The 19,170-nt window shown below is 43.3% G+C and overlaps 1 protein-coding gene across 6 annotated transcripts in view; it reads right to left on the bottom strand.

The window, feature by feature from the left end:
* Positions 1-19,170, bottom strand: part of TANC1 (tetratricopeptide repeat, ankyrin repeat and coiled-coil containing 1) — a 264,732-nt gene that overhangs the window by 73,787 nt on the left and 171,775 nt on the right. For 3 of the 6 annotated variants that reach the window (XM_032755639.2, XM_032755637.2, XM_032755635.2), the window contains exons 6-7: positions 10,665-10,795; positions 9,388-9,574 (exon numbers count right to left, since the gene is read on the bottom strand). The exons of 1 other annotated variant lie outside the window; for it this stretch is intronic. In XM_032755639.2, coding sequence (XP_032611530.1) covers positions 9,388-9,574; positions 10,665-10,795 — 318 coding nt within the window. The remainder of the gene's footprint in view (positions 1-9,387; positions 9,575-10,664; positions 10,796-19,170) is intronic. 2 more of the 6 variants (XM_032755638.2, XM_032755636.2) reach the window with 1 other exon arrangement.

Consider the following 19,170-nt stretch of genomic DNA (forward strand, 5'->3'; position numbering starts at 1 on the left):
ATTGCCCCTGGCTCACTTTCTTAATATAACAGGGCGTATACCTGATCACATCCCATGAGAGGAGGCAAATAGGCTGAGAACCATCAACCTCGCCTTATAGAGATAAAAGGCTCCAGAGAACCTGGTCTCTCTCTCTCTCTCTCTTTCTCTCTCACACACACACACACACACACGTGCATGCACAATTAGTGGTATAGCCAATACCAATTCTTCTGATTATACATACAGCGTATTTTTAAAACACCGTTTGCTTGCACGGTGCTCAATACATAAAAGGAGTTAATTATCTATGGCTAAAAGTTCATGAAGTCTGCCTTGTTAAAAAGTCATCCACTCAGTCATCAGATGCTTTGCTCTGTAAGGCTCTGAAATATGACTGCACTCTTTCTTCACCTTCTCAACATTTTTTTTTTTTTTTTTGAGACAGGGTATCACTCTCTTGCCCAGGCTGGAGTGCAGTGGTGCTATCTCGGCTCACTGCAGCCTCGACCTTCCAGGCTCAAATGATCCTCCCACCTTAGCCCCCTAAGTAGCTGGGACTACGGGCACCATGCCTCGCTAATTTTTTATATTTTTTGTAGAGACAGGGTGTCGCCATGTTGCCCACACTGGTCTCGAACTCCTGAGCTCAAGCAATCCACCCACCTTGGCCTCCTAAAGTGCTAGGACCCAACTTTTCTTTACCCCTTGCCTTCTGAAGGTTCTATGTTGAATGGACACTTAAAATAGAATCAGCAAAAGAAAAATAAAATCAGTGTAGGTCCAGGGCCCTATAGCTAGTTTGGTGGGATCCAAATCAAGTTATAGGCTTAAATGAACATCAAGAAGAAAGCTAACTGTAACCTGACTATAGCATTAGCCCAGAATTGTTTAGGAACTAAGGGCCAGCGATACCAAACATATACCACAAACAATTCATCAGGACCTTCTCTTTGAGCTACAGAGAAGACAAGAGGTGAAAAGAGCAAGGGGCTTGCTGCAACCTTGGCTTTTCCCCTCTAGGGGGTCCACAAGGAGGTATGTATCTCCAGACCTGGTACCATTTTGGGCACTGGACATTTTTGTCTTTATAAACACCATCTTCCATATGTGTTTTCTCTCTTTCCACTAGCTATCAGGAAACTTAGGAGTAAAGCTTTCTGCCCACTTAGAAGAATACAGTCTTATGAATGTGACTCCTCAATGCATCTTTTCTCTTGCCCTATTTCATACTTTCCCTAACTCAAACCTTCATGGAAAAGGAAAAATCTTGGTTTATTACATGTCTGTTTTGAGCATTTCAAATTCACTGGTGAGGAATTAAGTAATGATCCTTAGGAAATCACAACAGTGGCTAAGATGAATACTGGAATACTGTTTACTATATGCCAGGCTTCATTCTAAGTTCTTTTTGCACTTCGACTCACTGACTCTCATTAACAGCCCTATGGACAGGAAAGCCCCAGAATGCCCTAAGTCCCACTCTATCCCAGAATGGGGCTCTACACGGTTTGTTTCAAGACAGGGTCTCGCTCTGTTGCCCAGGCTGGAGTGCAGTGGTGCAATGACAGCTCACTGCAGCCTAGACCTCACGGGCTCAAACGGTCTTCCCACCTCAGCCTCCTGAGTAGCTGGGACCACAGGCATGCACCATCAGCACCCCTCGCTCATTTTTAAATTTTTTTTGTAGAAACAAAATCTCCCTATGTTGCCCAGGCTGGTTTTGAACTCCTGGGCTCAAGCGATCCTCCCACCTCAGCCTCACATGGTGATGGGACGACAGGCGTGACCCACCATGCCCGGCCTCTCTACACTGCTCTGATCACACCATACTATTAAGACAAGACTTGGCATACATCCCAAATACATGTACTATCAATCATGTACAAATACTATTATAATAGAAAATACACATTTTGAGAGGATAAAAAAAATCACAAATGGATATTTTCTCCCAGAACGTTATAGACTGTCTTGCATTCCCCATTTTCAAGATGAGGACTCTCTGAAGAGAGTGATTTGTCCTTCCCTGGGTTGCAGAGAAAATTAGACATAAGGGCATATGTCAAGTGCCTCAGGCATCATGAATGCTCAGGAATGTTTTCCTCCTCACACAACTGAAGAAAAATAAAGTAGCTCTTAAAAAGCAAACATTTTTTAACCTCTGTATTTAGCTTAGTGGTTGACAGGAAGAATTTAAAGTTAAAACACTGGACCAATGAATTAAGGATCAAACAAGAAAGGAACATAACGGCCACTCATAAAAGTGGATGAAAGGAAGAAGTGAATAAAAAAGGAAAAGCCCACTACTATAGCGAGACTGCCTCCTGTGACTAAGAACTTTCCAAATTAGGTTTCACTGCTGCAGAGGAAGTCCGATCAGGAAAAGATCAGAGACAAGTCAAGGCAACGAGCGCAGAAGTCTGTAGGCCTCTTGGCTGACATGTGGCGTCCCTCTCTTGTGCACCCACACCTCACACCCAGCAGGCATTCAGGCCGCCAGGCCACATTTTGGATTCTCCCAAGTGTGTAAGGGAAAGCCTGCACGATGAAACCATCCTGCCTTAAACCTTTCTGGCCAGAAATGCCAGACTGTACTTTTCTTTCCACCCCTACACCTAGGCCCGGCCACCTGCAAACTAACCAACCACAGAGAACAAAATCCCTGGTTCACCTGCGGCCACAGCTTTTAACCTGAGGGGTCTAGTGAAGGCACTTAAGCCACCTTGCCTGGAATGCCAACAGAATGCCCCAGGTTGGACCCCCACCCCAACCCTGCACGGTAACCTTCAGCTCCAGGAGACTTCTGGCTTCTCCTTCTGCAACTGCCCAGCCCCATCCAATGCGCCACAGGGCCCTGCTCCCTCTCTGGCCTTGCGCTGGGAGCCCTGTGTGCTGGCTTGTGACAGCCAGATCTCTGTACCAAATTTCTAGCTTGGTGCTCACCTGTGTTGCGCAAGGCATGCTCTGCTATGACATGCAGCAAGGCCAGGGGCCCGAGCCGCGCATTCCCAGCCACATTCATCAGGCCTTTCAACTGAGGAAACACCTAAAGGAATGGCTGGGAGCAGGTTGTGCTGGAGGGGGAGGATGGGACCCACCACACTGCCCAACTGAGTCTGACACAATGAAGAACAGTCTCCAGAGACAAGTCTAAGGACTTAAATAACATGACATTTTCCAGAAAAAGCACAGTGTTTTGGTAAAGCCTCACATAACCTGTGCACAGACACTGGAGTTTCTCACACAGCCTAATGACCCTTTTCCAGACTTTGGAAAAGAGTTAGATTAGTGGTATCATTATGCACCCACAGCATACATCTTCCATCAGAGGTATCAATCACTGTCATGTCTTAAATTCTTCTCAATAACTGACAACTTGCTCAGACTCTCCACAGAAGACCATTTTGTAGTCCCACAAGTGGACAAGTTTTGACAATAGATGCTGTGCCTTATATTTATTGTCCCAGTACTGAACATGCTTGCTCCTGGTACACAGTAGGCACCAATAAATGCTTGCTACACCAATAGAACAGCCGAAGAATCCAACTACAGTCTGAATAAAAGTACAGCAGGCTCTTTGCTGACTCAAATCATTGCCAAGAATTTCTTTCCCACATTAAGCATATTACCAAATTATATACATAAAGAAAAATTCTTCTCTTCACCCAAGAGATTTAAAAAAAAAGGGCTTCTATAATTAAGGATGATTTTAAAAATTGCAGGCAATGTAGCAAAATGAGTATTAACCCAGACTTGAAACAGTCTAAATAGTTATTACCAAATCAATTTCAAAGCATTTCAATTTAGTAGTGAGCAGGGCGATACAGGTGGCAACAAAGCAGCATTAGCATAAAATCAAAAGGGCAGAATTTACAATAAGTCAAAAAGGAAAATAAAGTACAATTAATTCATCTTCATGTGCCTCTGCATCTGATTATCTCCCTTGGGACACAAAGTCCAGGAAATAAAAGGTCTAAAGCTACTTCTGGAATCACTTTCATTTTATAAGCCTAGCAGGAGGTAGGAGAGAGTCAAAGGAAGATAAAAGTCAGCCCGTGATAATTTTTTTTAAACATCCTAAGCAACTAGGCAGAAAAATAAATATTATCAAACTCTAGCAAGATACTCTAGCAGGATACTAACCAGGTGTCTAATATTTTACTGTAAGCTACTTCTGCAGAAGTGTTTCTACGAAGGTATTCCCCTGTCTAAATGCATACCTGCCTCTCTGCTTCAAACTGAGCAAGAAGAAAACAAATGTAAGCATGAGGAAAGCAAAGGAAAAGCAGTCAGAAGAGCTTGAATTCTGAGCACTTAATCACCCAGAAAGCCACCTAGCCCGGTGGAATGTGGCGGCTCATGCCTGCCAGCTCAGGTGCTGAGAGCCGGGCAGGTAAATGACATACCTGCTCTGTGTGGCAGACACACCCAGCTGGGGAGAGGCAGCCATCGTTCCCTCAGGGTCCCCTCCCTTCATGGAACTGTCCTAGCACCGTTTCTCCAAAGGAGGCCGATTCAGGACACTACAAAAATACTCTGGAGATTACACATCTCAACAGGTAAAGGCAGATTAAAAAGATGAATGGAGAGAGTGACTGACTTAACGGCCCCTCCCTCAGCCAGAATAAGTCCTTCCCCTCTGCACATCTATCATTAATGGATAGGAAGGATTTCTTTTTATTTTGATAGGAAAGCTGGGTTTTCTTTGTTGCTTCTCATCCAGGCTCTATCCTCTTTCTTCCTAAATGCAGAAATCGCCTATTTTCTTGAAACAAATACGCACACTTAAAATTTTATCACAATATGTACATAAACAAAAATTAAATTTATCTCAAAGCACTTTAAAACACATTATTTTCAGTGATGCTTTGTTTGAAAATCAGATTGGTTTTCACACATTCTAATGAAAACATACTTTATATTTCTTTCTAAACTGGGATTAATACAGCTGACAGTTTCCATTTGTAACAGTTGGAAGCAAGTCATATTCAAAGGAATGTCACTAAGAAAAAATGTTTTCTCAGACAAGGAGGAAACACCTTTAAAAGCATACTTTGTGAAGTTTTTCTTTTCACAGTAAGTAACTGAAAGCTATTTTATGGTGATTGGGTACAGTTGGGTTTCACATTGAGAAGATTTTCACATTGCAAATTTGAAAATCAGACGCTAACGTCTAGGTAATGCCAATGATTTTAACATGTAAAGAGTAAGGAAGTTCACTTAAAAAAATAAAAAAGATAATCATAGGGAATTCAGTTAATCCCATTCAGCTTAGACAGTATTTCTACATGACAGAATTATTATACTTCTAAAGACATTTATGTCAGAAGAACTTGGACCTCCTGAAAGAGGATAAAGTGGAACTCCCCTCTGGATAACATAATACAGTTGAAACAGGGGGCAGGAGGGGTTTACTAAGCCCTGGCCTCCAGAGAGGAAGACTGGAGGGGGCCCAGTAAATTCTTCTACTGGTTACTAGCCTGCCCTTTCTCCCCCTAAGCAGTGGAAACAGAACACAGGCAGGGCACCCTGTGGCAGTCCTGATGAGAACACATACTTTATATTTCTTTCTAAACTGGGTGCCTGGGCATGTGGGAACACAAGCTTCCTGTCCCTGCATCTGCTGGACAAAAATATTTAGATTAAATATAACCAACATGATGCAAATCAGCTTAAAGAGTAAAGAAAGGTCCAGGAATTTTAAAGGATGGTTTAGCACTGTCTGAAATTTCCCCAAACTGCTCTGAATAAACCATGCGAATACTGTACGTGGAACCCTGCTTTGAGCCCACAGCTGCCCAAAGCTTGCAAGGCCTCGGCAGCTGTGTGCACTTTGTACCAGTCCGCCCCCAAAGCCTCTGCCATTCCAACCCCAGCTCTACTGGCTGACAAATATTAAATTACTTAAAATGGAAAATTAAATGGAAAGCCTCTTCCTGCCTTCTCCAGGCCCTATGTAATTGGGAGCATGGGTCCTCACCAGCCTGTTTTACAAGCCACTGTTAGGTCTTCCAAAGCAGGAAGCCAAGGTATCTTATCTTCATCTCCGCTCAACTAGGGTCATGGTGCTCTTGAATAGTTTACTCTGTGAAACACTTACGATGCCCAAAAGCTGCCATTCCCAGGCTACACCTTATAAAAACAGGCATGTTCTTCAGATGGAAAAAGGCACACCCCTACTCCAGCAATCACAGAACCATAACTGAGTCATAGATAACCTGCTCTGTGAAAAGGCAGTGGAACCTGCACACCCTGTATTGATTTAAGAGGAAGCTCTTCCCCTTTCTGTCCCCACCACTCCTGCCTCTTCAAAGACCTGTGGCTACAGTCTGCCTGGAGAGGAAATTCTTGCATCTTTTCCTTCTCCTCCCCACCACACCTCCAGCGTGTCCCTTGGCAACAAGTTCTAATTCTGCATGTCACGGAAGGAGAGAGAACAGAGGAACGTTATCAACAGCAGTGCCTCTCTCTCATCCCTCTACAGCCCTTGCAACCTGCAGGAAAACAGAGTGGGAGACATGGTCTCCAGAGCTGGGGTCTTCTGGATGAGAGGGACTTACCAGCCACTTCCTAATTCCTTCTGCTTTCACCTACAGTTGCCACTTTTCATGCTCAGCCGAGTTATGAGAACATGTTGGCTTGAGCAGAGGAAAAATGCAGCTTCAATGTCATGAAATATGCTACTCTGTCATCATGGCAGAGGTTATAACACAGACAGTGAAAGGTTTGATGAAGCCCATGTGGAATGGGGATCCTGCATAGCTTCTATATAAACTGAATGTTCCCTCCCCCGATGCAACTCGACAGTGGCAACACTTCTCTTTCCTTAATTTCTCATTTCCAGCATCATGCTAGGAACCTAGTAGATAGCTGGATTAATGAGACCTCTGTTTACATCTGGAGAGAAAATTAAATAACAAAACAAGAACAAATACACTGAAGGGGAATATTGAGACACTATGGGGAACATGTAAGAGGGGTCTAATCAGTCAGCTACTGGGTAGGACTGTATGAGATTAACTATTAAGAACCTCCTGCAGTTTAATCTTTCATTGACAACACAAAAAACCAAACCAGCACCATCTCTTTCCTCTGCTTAGAATACCTTAAAAATTGTGGCACTGTATCTCAATGACAGAGAAAGAGAAATAAACGAATGGGTGGCTCTCAGTTATCAAAAGTTTGGGCCGGGCACAGTGGCTCATGCTTGTAATCACAGTACTTTGGGAGGCCAAGGTGGGAGGAATGCTTGAGGCCACAAATTTGAGACCAGCCTGGGTAACATAGCGAAGTATGTTAAAAAAATTTTTTTAATGAGCTAAGTGTGGTGGCACATGCCTGTAGTCCCAACTACTCAGGAGCCTGAGGTGGGAGGATTGCGTTAGCCCAGAAGTTTGGCTGCAGTGAGCTACAATTGTACCACTGCACTCCAGCCTGGGCCACAGAGCAAAACCTTGTCTCAAGAAAAGTTTGTAACTGTCAAAGAAAAAAAAAAAAGATTTGGTTATAATCAGAGGCATGTAATGCCAATGGCCAGGATGTTCAAAAGAAAAAGCCTGTCAAAACAATGCCGCACTGGCCACATCCTTGAAGATAAATTATCTGCAGGAGATGAAATTTCAGAAGAACTGAGAATACTGTGAAGAAAGTCATCTGGTTATCTCAGAATAAATACCAAAGATCTATCTATGGTAGACAGCTCAGAAGAGATAGGGCATAAGAACAGAAGTAACGCTGGGAAAAATTAGCTGAACTAGACTAAACAGCAGCTGGGGAAGCAGGGTAAGATGAGAATGGGGAATTAGCCGAATAAGCTCACTGGAAGGCCTTCAAGCTGAGTGAAAAGAATATAAATTTGCTACACAAAACTCGGCCCACCATTTATATGAAATGTCCAGAATAAGCTACAGAGACAGAAAGATTCATAGATTACTGGTTGACTAGGACTGGGGAGCTTGGAGTAAGAAATAGAGTGTGGCTTCTAATGGTCACAGGGTTTCTTTTGGGGATAATGAAAATGTTCTAAAATCAGATAGTGGCGATAGTTGCACAACTTTTTAAATATACTAAAAACCATCCAATGGTTCAAATGAGTGAATACTATGTTATGTGAATTTCATCATAATAAAGAATGAAGGCAAAATAAAACAAAAATCCACAAAAGATTCTGATTCAATTGAAAATTATGGCAAGAAGCCGCCTTCCTTAAGCTGAGGGGCCCCTCTAGAAGCTATAGTGAGGTCTACACCAAAGAGCCCACAACCCAATCCCAGGAATCTCACAGACCTTCTGGGGCAATCTCCAAAGTGCAAACTGGATGAACCTGCTGCCTGGTTTTCCAAATTACACTTGAAATAAACTGCAGGTGACTAAAGAAAATAAGGAGCTCAAAGGTTGTTCATCCCATTTGATTACATAGTAATATGGAAGTGGCATTCAGTCCACAATAAAGCATAAACTATCCCTCAAAGACACATGCATAACTCAGCAAAAGGGGAGTTAAATCTTTCAGAAGAGCTCTGAGTGAAACTGCAATATAATCTTGGAACAGAGGAAGGCCTGAATAATCCCCTCCAGGGGTCCCACCCATCTGTTACCTGAAAGGCACCAAGCTGGAGACCTGAGTCACACAGACACTGGAGCCCAGCTGCGGAAACATAAATGCAGTCTGTCTGGGATGGCATATAAAAATAAAGACTCTTAAATTCCATGGATGATTCTAATACAAACTTGGGACTGAAAACCACTGGATTAATCAAAATCCTTAATTTTCTTAATTTTCTAGAGAAAGAAAGTATGCAAAAAGGTAAATTCAACATTGCTCAAGTCACCTGGCAAATCGGCCTAAGAGTCAGGACTGGAACCCAGGTCTCCTGACCCCTAGGCTTCAGGACAACCACACTTATTACACGGGTGTAGGGGCTCAGGGAGGTCATCCTTAGAAAATTCCGGCCTCAAAACGCAGTCAGATCCCATGATAAGAAACCCTAGAAAACATACGCCTGAGCTATCATCAGGAAAATAAGTGACCTTGAGATTGGGATAAGACGACGTCTTAATATGCAGGAATTTCATTGCTCTGCTGTGTGCCCCAGTGGGACCTGATGCCCAACAAATGGAACTGAATATAGAAGAGCAAAGATTTTTGTTTCGCAGGCCAGATCTGATCTGGATTCCTTTTTTTAACAAATGAGCTGACTGTTATAAAGTAAACATCAAGGAATGTAAAAGCCAATGCTCCATTCTCTCAGCTACACATGGAGTCAGTGCCGCCTGCAAAGAACAGAGCAGGCGCTGGCAGACTGACCTTCACAGACCACGCTAAAACCCTCTGAGGAAGTGCCTGGTCAATGCTCTGGTTGACGAGCTTCAAGCCATTACATTACCGAGCAGCGTGCTTCTTACCTATAATTCCACTGTCCTTGCTTTCCAGGGTGGAACTAGGGCTGCTAATGGTCTCACAGGGACTTTTGTTGGCTGCCGTCTTGCTGACACAGCTATTCAAGGTTGAGCAGGGGCTATCGGTGCTAGGAGATGCGGTGCTGCTTGTTAGTGTGGAGCAAGGACTGATGCCTTGACTCAGAGCTGTGCACTGCAAGATGAATGGAAGGAGGAGTTAGCACGGCTTACACAGGATGCTTCGACACATGCTTTTGTTTTTGTGCTAAAACAATAAAACTAAGAACAGGAAAACGGAAGTTTTAAAAAAATCTAAAGAGATATGTGTGTATAGATATGGATTCATGGAACTTTATCTATATAAATGTACATGTGGTCTTCCAAATTTTAAGAGAGCAGTATCTTTGTTCTGTTCCCCTCCTTTGTGATTTTCCTTTTTATTAAAAGGTCAGTCTTAGCAATAATTTAGTGAGGATGCACATTGATACAACAGAAATGGCAAACAGGCAGACTTCCTTTCATTTAAAGTCTGCAGAAGACAAATGGGTTATTTGACCTCTGTATGGAAAACCTGGGAACTCTGTTTTTGTAATGTTTCACGAACACTGCAACCTGATTCAATTCCTCAAGATTTATGGGCTCTGCAATCAGGGGAAGGAGACTGGTGACCGCTGCAGTCTCAGTCAATGCATGACACCCTCCCTTGCAGCACAGAGACCTTCACCAGGGTAGAAGCTCCATCCTGCATTGCTATTCAGATGCACACATCACATCTGGGAAGTGGCAGGGTGCATGCTGCTGCTCCCTTGGGAGGGGAAGTGCTTTCCTGATAGATGGACCATTTGATCTCATCTTATTTTGTCTCTGCCTCATCTCCTATAAATCTTTTCCTCACCCCACTGACCCTCCAAAATCTCAACAGCTAAAAAAGCACAGGAAAGCATATACCAAAGCAACCAGATGAGAAGAATGGTGCTATAAAAGTACTAGTAGCATTATGAAGGCATTCTTTTAGCCTCTTTAATTCATGTAGCCATTATTCTCTGGGTGGTGACTAGAAGGTTAATGTGGACATTTTCTTATGTTCTGCTTCTTTCTCCTTTTCCCCACCTCCCCACTGCAAAAACCCAGAACCAAACTGTTGAAATAAATTTCAATACACAACAGCCCAGAACTCATTTAACTGAACAATGGCTTCCCTCCTAAAGGAAAGGGAGAAGATGGTTATTGCTTCGTTCATCCTCTGAAGAGGTATGCAATGTAGTGTCTTCCTCGGGCATTACCATGGTTTCATTTTTGTCTTCAATGGTTATGTGTGTGGCACTTGGGATCCCTTCTCCCAGTAAAAATCCCAGCCTTGTCAACAGTTCTTGAGCTGCCGGCGAACAGCTCGGTTCATTATCGGCCTTTGCTTCTGGAACAAAGAAAGAAAACAATGAAGATGCCCCTCTGGGGAATTTCAGTATCGCATCTGGATGAGTTCACACTACAGCTGCTTGTCTGGTGATTTTGTGTGTTTCTATAAAATGCACACAAAGTTGGACAGCGCAGCCTGTCCTCTAGCAATACATTCTAATTAAGGAACTGTGACAGGTTAAGGAAACAGTAAAACAAAAACTCCAAGTGCAAAGGGTGAGTCAGAAGAGCCCAGTGTTAATCTGACGGCGATTCCTAATTCCGAGTCATGTGAAAACGGGTACTTCAGACATCAGCTTGGGTAAGAAAAGGGCCTATCTTTCATGTTACCCTCACAGAGTGGAGGGTGTCCATGCCCACAGGAGGCTGAAATGAGGTAAAACCTTAGTGGCATGCTGGTAGAGACCCAGGCTATTTAGGTGTTGGAGTAAAACTGAAATCCAAGCTGGCATTAAACAAGCCAGGGGAACGATGTGGAAAATTTGGTGGAAAACTTCCTGTGCACATCCCACAGTAGTGAAAGTCAAAACCAGGATTTCGACTTGACGGTCAATTGTGAAGAATCCAAGTGGAAACAAAAATTTAAAATCACAGTGAAACTTGTCCCAAGAGACAGGACCCAGTACCACTGTTGACCATGCAAAGATGTAGAAAAATCAAGCTATATTCTCAGAATGCTGCACAGCAAGGCTGGGAAAGCCCAGCTTTTCTTGGGTTCTCCCTGAGGTTGGTCATCTGGTTGTTTTGTACTGAAGAGAATTTTATGGTTGGATTTGATTTAAATGTTGAGCTGTAGGTTAACCCTGTACCCAAAAAGCCCAAAGGCACTTCATTATGGCCAATAAATAAAACAATATTCACATCCTTCTAACACTTCTCTCACCTTCTAAAATCAGCATCCATCAGGGGATGAAAAATTTACAAAGCAAGCTGCTTGCAAAGTTGTAACTTAACAATAAGTAACCTATGACATAGTCACTCAACATTTTGCTCTTTTTTATTAATTGTCTAGGTAACTAGACTCATATGAACCTATTTTGCTTAGATGTGAAAATCTGCAGATAATGGGTAAATGTCTTAGGAAAAATAAAATGAGGAAACAACACAGTGATGTTGCCATTGAGCTACAACAGCACCAACAAAGATCAATGCTCACTTCGCCTTTTGTAAGGAACCAAAAAAATCAAAATAAGCAGAGCTTTTGCAAAGGCCATCTGTCTTATTTTCACTCATATATCAGTTTTGCAAGTCATGCACCCAGGATGGCAGCTACAAGGGAAACTACGCTGGCAGCATGTTCAAGAAAGGAAAAGCTTCCCACCCCTTGCTTACTGGTAAAAGCTCCTAATGTTTGGAGTAGGAAGAATGGTTTGCCAGCTTGGATGTTTTTTAGCTGCTCTGGAAAACTGCAGGGGTAAGGAAACCAAGGCTTGACTACTCTGGGTTAAAAGAGCCCTGATGCTTCCGGACCATGTGAGCCAAACATGAAGGGGCAGTGGCCCCAAGCCAACACAGGGAAAAGGAGCCACCCCAGGGCGGGTCGACCACATGCCAAAGCTGCTCTACAGGAGGTCCCTTCCTACCTCAAAGCACATTTTGATTCTCAAGGTAGCTGGGCATTTGGGAAAGAAGGGCGGGAACCAAACCAGATCAGCAGACAGAGGCACACCCAAGGGGTGAGGCCCTCAGAACAGGATGGCACCGCCCTCCCTCCGCCTCTGCCCCGGGCCCAGGCAGGGCAGCTACTTTATCTCAGGTGGCAGCTGGGCTGGAGGGAGGGAACAGGACGCAGATGGAAAGGGGAAGAAGTGGGTGAGGGGGCAGATCTCCGCAGTTTCTCCACTCCACACCACGCTTCCCTTTCGAAACAATCTCCACACTGCTCCCGATTGTGATTATGCCCCAGAACGTCTAGCTTCTGGTTCAACCTGAAACACTGTGTGGAGAGCCAGAAACGACTCCCATTTGGCAGCTGCCATGGAGGCAGAGAGAACAGCTGCAGGAGCTTGGCTCCACAGAATTCACCTCGACAACAAACAAGGCCACGCCTGTGGCTCACTTGGGACTGGCAGGAGGACCCTGATCCTATGTAGGTCATATGTGCAGCAGGGGGACCACAACACCCCAGCACAGTGGCTGCTGCCTCTATACTGTGTCTGCAAACAGATACTCCAGGTTCTCAAGTGTTTCTTTTTTTTTTTTTAAATCCAAAAACAACTTACCATCCAACCCATTTCAGATAAGTTGGGGAGCAGTGGTGATTCCAGCTTTAATGGTTGAGTTGAAAAAGGACACCTAGGCCGGGCGCGGTGGCTCACGCCTGTAATCCCAGCACTTTGGGAGGCCGAGGCGGGTGGATCATCTGAGGTCAGAAGTTTGACAGCAGCCTGGCCAACATGGTGAAACCCTATCTCTACTAAAAATACAAAAATTAGCTGGGCGTAGTGGCAGATGCCTGTAATCCCTGCTACTCGGAAGGCTGAGGCAGGAGAATCACTTGAATCCAGGAAGCAGAGGTTGCAGTGAGCCGAGATTGTGCCACTGCACTCCAGCCTTGGCAACAGAGCAAGACTCTGTCTCCAAAAAAAAAAGGAAAAGGGACACCCAAATTCGTGATCAACTGTTCTCCTTAACTGTACAACCTGGACTTTGCTGCTACCCAAGTTCTAAACCCTTACCCGGGGTTGGGATGAATGGACAGACATTATTTACTTCATGTTTATATCCATTAAGGCACTGCAACTGTATTCTTCCAAAGGCTTCCCACCTGTCTTTTCATATTATTCTGTCTTCTAAAATGTCAACCCAGTGATCGTCCCCTTAAAAGGTCCCCTTCAGTCTGAATTCCTTAATCCACATGAAGCTGTCTGAATCTCTCCCTTCCCTAATGCACAGAGCCCTCTCTCACTGAACTTCTTACTCTGGCAGAAGGACCCCTGGGAGAAGTGTCACTGAGCCATCTTGGGAGAGATGAGTTGCTTAGGAACTCACATGGACAGGCTGTGAAATGGAAATACATGTCTACTTGCATAGCTGTTCACTAAATACTGAGATCTGAACAGCCAGATGGTTTTAAGCTAGTAACTACAAAAGCACCTCCAAGTCAAATTCAAACGGACCACTCTAAATAGCAAGTCTATTTTCATTCATGTAGTTAATATTAAATCACTGATCAATAATGGGTGTACATTACCCAATACCAGTGGGATGAGGGCTGGAGAAAAGACTTCACTTTGCATTTCACAGATTTAAATATCTGACGACTGTATGACAGCTATATTTGGAGATGAGCGAATAATTGGCGTCGCATGCCCTAGGAATCCATTAGGCAAGTGGAGAATGATATTCCCCCCAGCAGCACATTCATGGAACCCTCAGTATTACACAGCGTGAAAGGCTGACTGCATGGAGAAAGGTAAAGGGAAGTTCTTGAATCACTTCTGGCTGCCTCTATTCAGCTATTCACCCCCTTGTGGACCATATTTGGGGGCACAAATGCTAAGGAGCAGTCCACAAACTGACCAGCTCCCCGACTGCCATCATAACTTTAAACCATCAGTATCCTCTACAATCATCTTCTCATCTTCCGCCACTGTCTGAGAAGCCAGGGTGTTCTCAGTGCTAACCACTGTCCAGACCCTTTTGGGTACTGAACCTCTCTCAACTGCACTTTCTTAGTGAGGGAAGTGGCCATACCCACTTCCTACAGGTTGTGAGGCTCAAAACCAATGTGTGTGAGAAACAGCTTATAAACCACAAGATGCTATAGAATTGGTCATTATCTCTACCAACTTTAACACCAAGAGCCCACACTTCCTTGCGATTATTTTCTGGTTTCACAAGTTCATATCTACTTTCAAATGTGCTTGTATGTATGTCTTACATAACTTTCTGTTCATAATTTTTCTGCCTCAAGTAGGTTTTTGTAAACTCACTATTCCGTGACAACAAACCCCCTCCTTTTTCTGCTTACCAAACCATCCCAATTTGGCCTGCACCTTACTACTTTCATTTTCCATTCCAATCATTCTCTCTTGTTTAAAGCCAGGGGAGGAGTTCAGGTCCCTAGCGATCACCAAGTATTATCATTCCATAGAGAAGAGTCTCTCCTCCACTCTCGTCCTCCTCAGACTCTAAAGAACACTGAGTATTGCTGACCACATTCGTCAGTTCACTATCATGTGACCTATCACCATGTGACCTTGAACAGTTGACTTAATACCAAGTGTCCAAGACAGCACTGTGAATCTAGTCTGCTAAATGAAACAGGCCCTTGGTTTGACATTAATCCTCTGCTTCTATCTATCCATGACCTGCTTCTCGCTTATCCTCTTGCCTTCCATGACTCCTACTTACAAGTATTTTCCCTGTTTCTGTCTGCTCCTTCTTAGCCATTACCATTCCCTCCCTCCTTAGATTTCCAAAAACAGTATTTAAAAAGGAACACTGGCCAGATGCGGTGGCTCACACCTGTAATCCCAGCACTTTGGGAGGCCGAGGCAGATGGATCACCTGAGTGATCAGGTGTTCGAGTGGATCAGGAGTTCGAGAGCAGCCTGGCCGATGTGGTGAAACCTTGCCTGTACTGAAAATACAAAAAAACTAACTGGGCATGGTAGCACATGCCTGTAATCCCAGCTACTCCAGAGGTTGAGGGAGGAGAATCACCTGAACCCAGGAGGCAGAGGTCACAGTGAGCCAAGATTGTGCCACTGCACTCCAGCCTGAGTGACAGAGTGAGACTCTGTCTCAAAAAAATAAAAATAAAAAGGAATATTCATCCATGGACCTGCTCTGTTTCTGTCAATAATTTGTTGTTTCTGGTCTGTAATACCAAAACATAGTTACCATGCAGGTTACCTTGAAAATTTTCATGTCATCCACCCCATACTGAAATTATCACCAAACTTGCTATTTCTCTGTTCAAAATGCCTGCTGAATTAGCCTCTTCTTCTTCAGTCATCCATCACTCAACTCAAAGTCTTCATCCTCTTAAGTCTAGAGGACTATCAGAGTTTGGATCAATTTTCTCATCTTTATTTTTATTTTCTCCCTCTTTTCCTTCCTCTAGAGTCAGTACAGTAGGTTCTTAAGCTTTTTGGTCTCAGAATTCACTCTTAAAAACGGAGGACTGCAGGCTTATGAGGATTATGTCTATTGATATTTATCACACTAGGTATTAAAACTAAGAATTTTTAAACTGTATATTAGTTCATTTTAAGGTTATAAAACTTCATGTAACAATATTTTAATTAAAAAACTAATTTTTAACTTACGGGTACATAGGTAAAAAGCTGTATTTTTGATTTTAAAGATGAGTTAAGAAGAATGGCAATGTTTTTACAATTTTACAAACTTTAATGTCCAATTAAATAGAGGACAGCTGGATTTCCATAACTTCTGCATTCAATCTGTGAGGATCAGTTCTTTTGGTTCAAGCACGTGAAGAACTGCAGCCTCAGACAGATACGTAATTGGGAAAGAGAGGAGTCTTTTTAGTCAATTATAGATATTCTTCTCTGACATCTAGCCAAAACTTGACAATCAGCAATTCCCCCCCTCTTTTTTTTTTTTTTTGGAGAAGAGGTCTCGCTATGTTGCTCAGGCTGGTTATGAACTCCTGGGGCTCAAGCAATCCTCCTGCCTCAGCCTCCCCAAGTGCTGGAAACAGCAATTTCTTAAAGCTAAGTTCCACTGTTGACTCAATCTGCATCAATGAATTTTTACTGTTACAGTAAGATCCAATGGTCTGTTTTATACTTTAAATGGATCTTTTACCCATGCAAGACTGTGTAACATTATGCATTGGGTCATTTGGAAAATAATGGTTTTGCAGATTTTGCAAATGTTGACAAATGTTATCACATAATATCAAAACATCACATTACCAGAGATCTCAATTGAAATGTCTTGGGAAACCATCAAGCTCAATGTGACTGGTGTAAAATTTCCCAAAAAACCTAATTTTCATTTGAAATGTCAAGTTTTATCATTGGCAACTAATCCTGTCAGGGTTAGTGGGTTGTTTTTTTTCTTTTGAGACAGAGTCTCGCTCTGTGGCCCAGGCTGGAGTGCAGTGGTGCAATCTTGGCTCACAGCAACCTCCGACTCCTGGGTTCAAGCAATTCTCCTGCCTCAGCCTCCTGAGTAGCTGAGATTGCAGGCGCCCACCACCACGCCCAGTTAGTTTTGCATTTTTAGTAGAGACAGGGTTTCACCATGTTGGCCAGGCTGGTCTCGAACTCCTGACCTCAGGCAATCCGCCCGCCTTGGCCTCCCAAAGTGCTAGGATTACAGGTGTGAGCCACCACGCCTGGCCTTTTTTTTTTTTTTTTTTTTAATTGAAGTGCCAGGCTAATTTCATTTCTTTTGAAGAAAAGGTGTGCCAAATACCTACCTTCAGAATAACCATGGTTTGTCAGTCATTCTTTCAAATAAAAACAATATTCCATTTTAAAAGTAGCGAGTTCAGCTTACAATTCAATCATACAAGTGCTCTGCCTCGAGACAACCATCAGACTTCAGAGCATGCAGAAGGGCTTTACGCAGACTTCTCACTTCATCACACAGAATATTAAAAAGATGGGTCTCCAAGGGTCAAGATTTAATAACATTATTTTTAGTGCTTCGTCAAGGACATTCTTCAGTGAATTATTATTTGTGATGCCAGCACGTAGCAGTGAAGAACACCAGGACTACTAGTGTAGCCAGTGCCTTGACATATACTAAGGTATCAGAAGTTTTACTGACAATTGCCTTTGCAGCATCAGTGCAAATGTCAACAAAGGGAAATGTAAATACCTTCTCCATATTATTACAAAAGGGTTTTGTATTATTATAAAAAGAGCTTTGACATCACAGACCCCTGAAAGTGTCTTGGGGACACCTAGAAGTCCATAGCCTACACTATCAGAACCTCTGAATTAAGTCTACAACTGTGTTAAATAAAAACCACAGCTGCGCATATCTCTCATCCTAGTAACTGATCTCCCATCTTTATCTGTTTAATTTCTTGGGGGTAAGAGGGCTGTCTGTTCTCACCAATTCCACTTCCTTATCACATACTATAACTTCAACTCACAGACCTTCACAAGTCTCCTGAAACAGCCCTGTTAAGCACATTAATTTTTCTTTTTCCTTTTTTGTAATATACCTTTTCTTTTGATTTTCCTGGAGATCTACGGCCTTGCAAGCACTCTGTCCTGCAAGGTAGAAAGTGGCAATTGTTGTAAGAGACACACAGAGGGAAAAATCCATGATTACCAGAATACTGTGCTCTTGTGTGGCCTTTTCCTGTCCCTCTTGCTGGTGCTCCTTGCATCTTAGTCTCAGCTCACAAATGAAATACCAGTTTCTCAGCCCTCTTTTGTCAATGACCTGTTTCCCTACTGTAACTTGCCTAGTCTCATAGCATTACTTCCAAGCAACTGGCTGACCAGTTTATATCCTGAGCTCTTTCTTGAGACCCAGTATGATTTTCCAACTGGTGGCTGGACACTTGCCAAGATGTTCCACCAGCACTTCGAAGTCTACATGCCTGAAACTGAACTCAAACCAAAACACAGTCCCCACTCCTCCAGTGTCCCTTAATGTGGTCTCAAAGGCGTGGAGTTGTTGTCTCTGTCTTTTCCAGTTCCCAGGTCCTTGCAATTCCTCAAGAATCTTCCATTCACCACCTCTTCTTCACTGAAACTGATCTAATTTGAGACTTTATCCTCTCACTTAACTATTAAAACAATTTTTTAATCATTCTTAACCCTAGTCTCTTTCCAGTCCCACTCCAGCCTACTGTGTTGCCACGTACTATAGTCTGAATGTCTGTGTCTCATGAATGGGATTAGTGTCCTTATAAATGAGGGAGCTTGTTTGTCCCTTCCACTACATGGGGTTACAGCAAAAAGATGGCTGTCTATGAACCAGCAAATAGGCCTTTGCCAGACCCCAAATCTGCAGAGTAGCTTGATCTTGGACTTTCCATCCTGTACAAATCTAAGAAATAAATTACTGTTGTTTATAAACCATTCAGTTTATGGTATTTTTGTTACAGCAGCCTGAACTAAGACAACAGGTACATCTTAAGGCATAGCTCCAATTAAGTCTTTCCATGCTCAGAATCTCCATCTGCTGGCCAAGCCTAGTGGTTCACACCTGTAATCCTGGCACTTTGGGAGACCAAGGTGGGTGGATCACCTGAGGTCAGGAGTTTGAGACCAGTCTGGTTAACATGGCAAAACCCTGTCTCTACTAAAAATACAAAAATTAGCTGGGTGTGGCGGCGGGTGCCTGTAATCCTAGCTACTCGGGAGGCTGAGGCAAAAGAATTGCTTGAACCCAGGAGATGGACGTTGCAGTGAGCTGAGACTGTGCCACTGC

This window comes from Hylobates moloch, unplaced genomic scaffold (genome assembly GCF_009828535.3).
Source record: "Hylobates moloch isolate HMO894 unplaced genomic scaffold, HMol_V3 SCAFFOLD_1, whole genome shotgun sequence".
Taxonomy (NCBI): Eukaryota; Metazoa; Chordata; class Mammalia; order Primates; family Hylobatidae; genus Hylobates; species Hylobates moloch.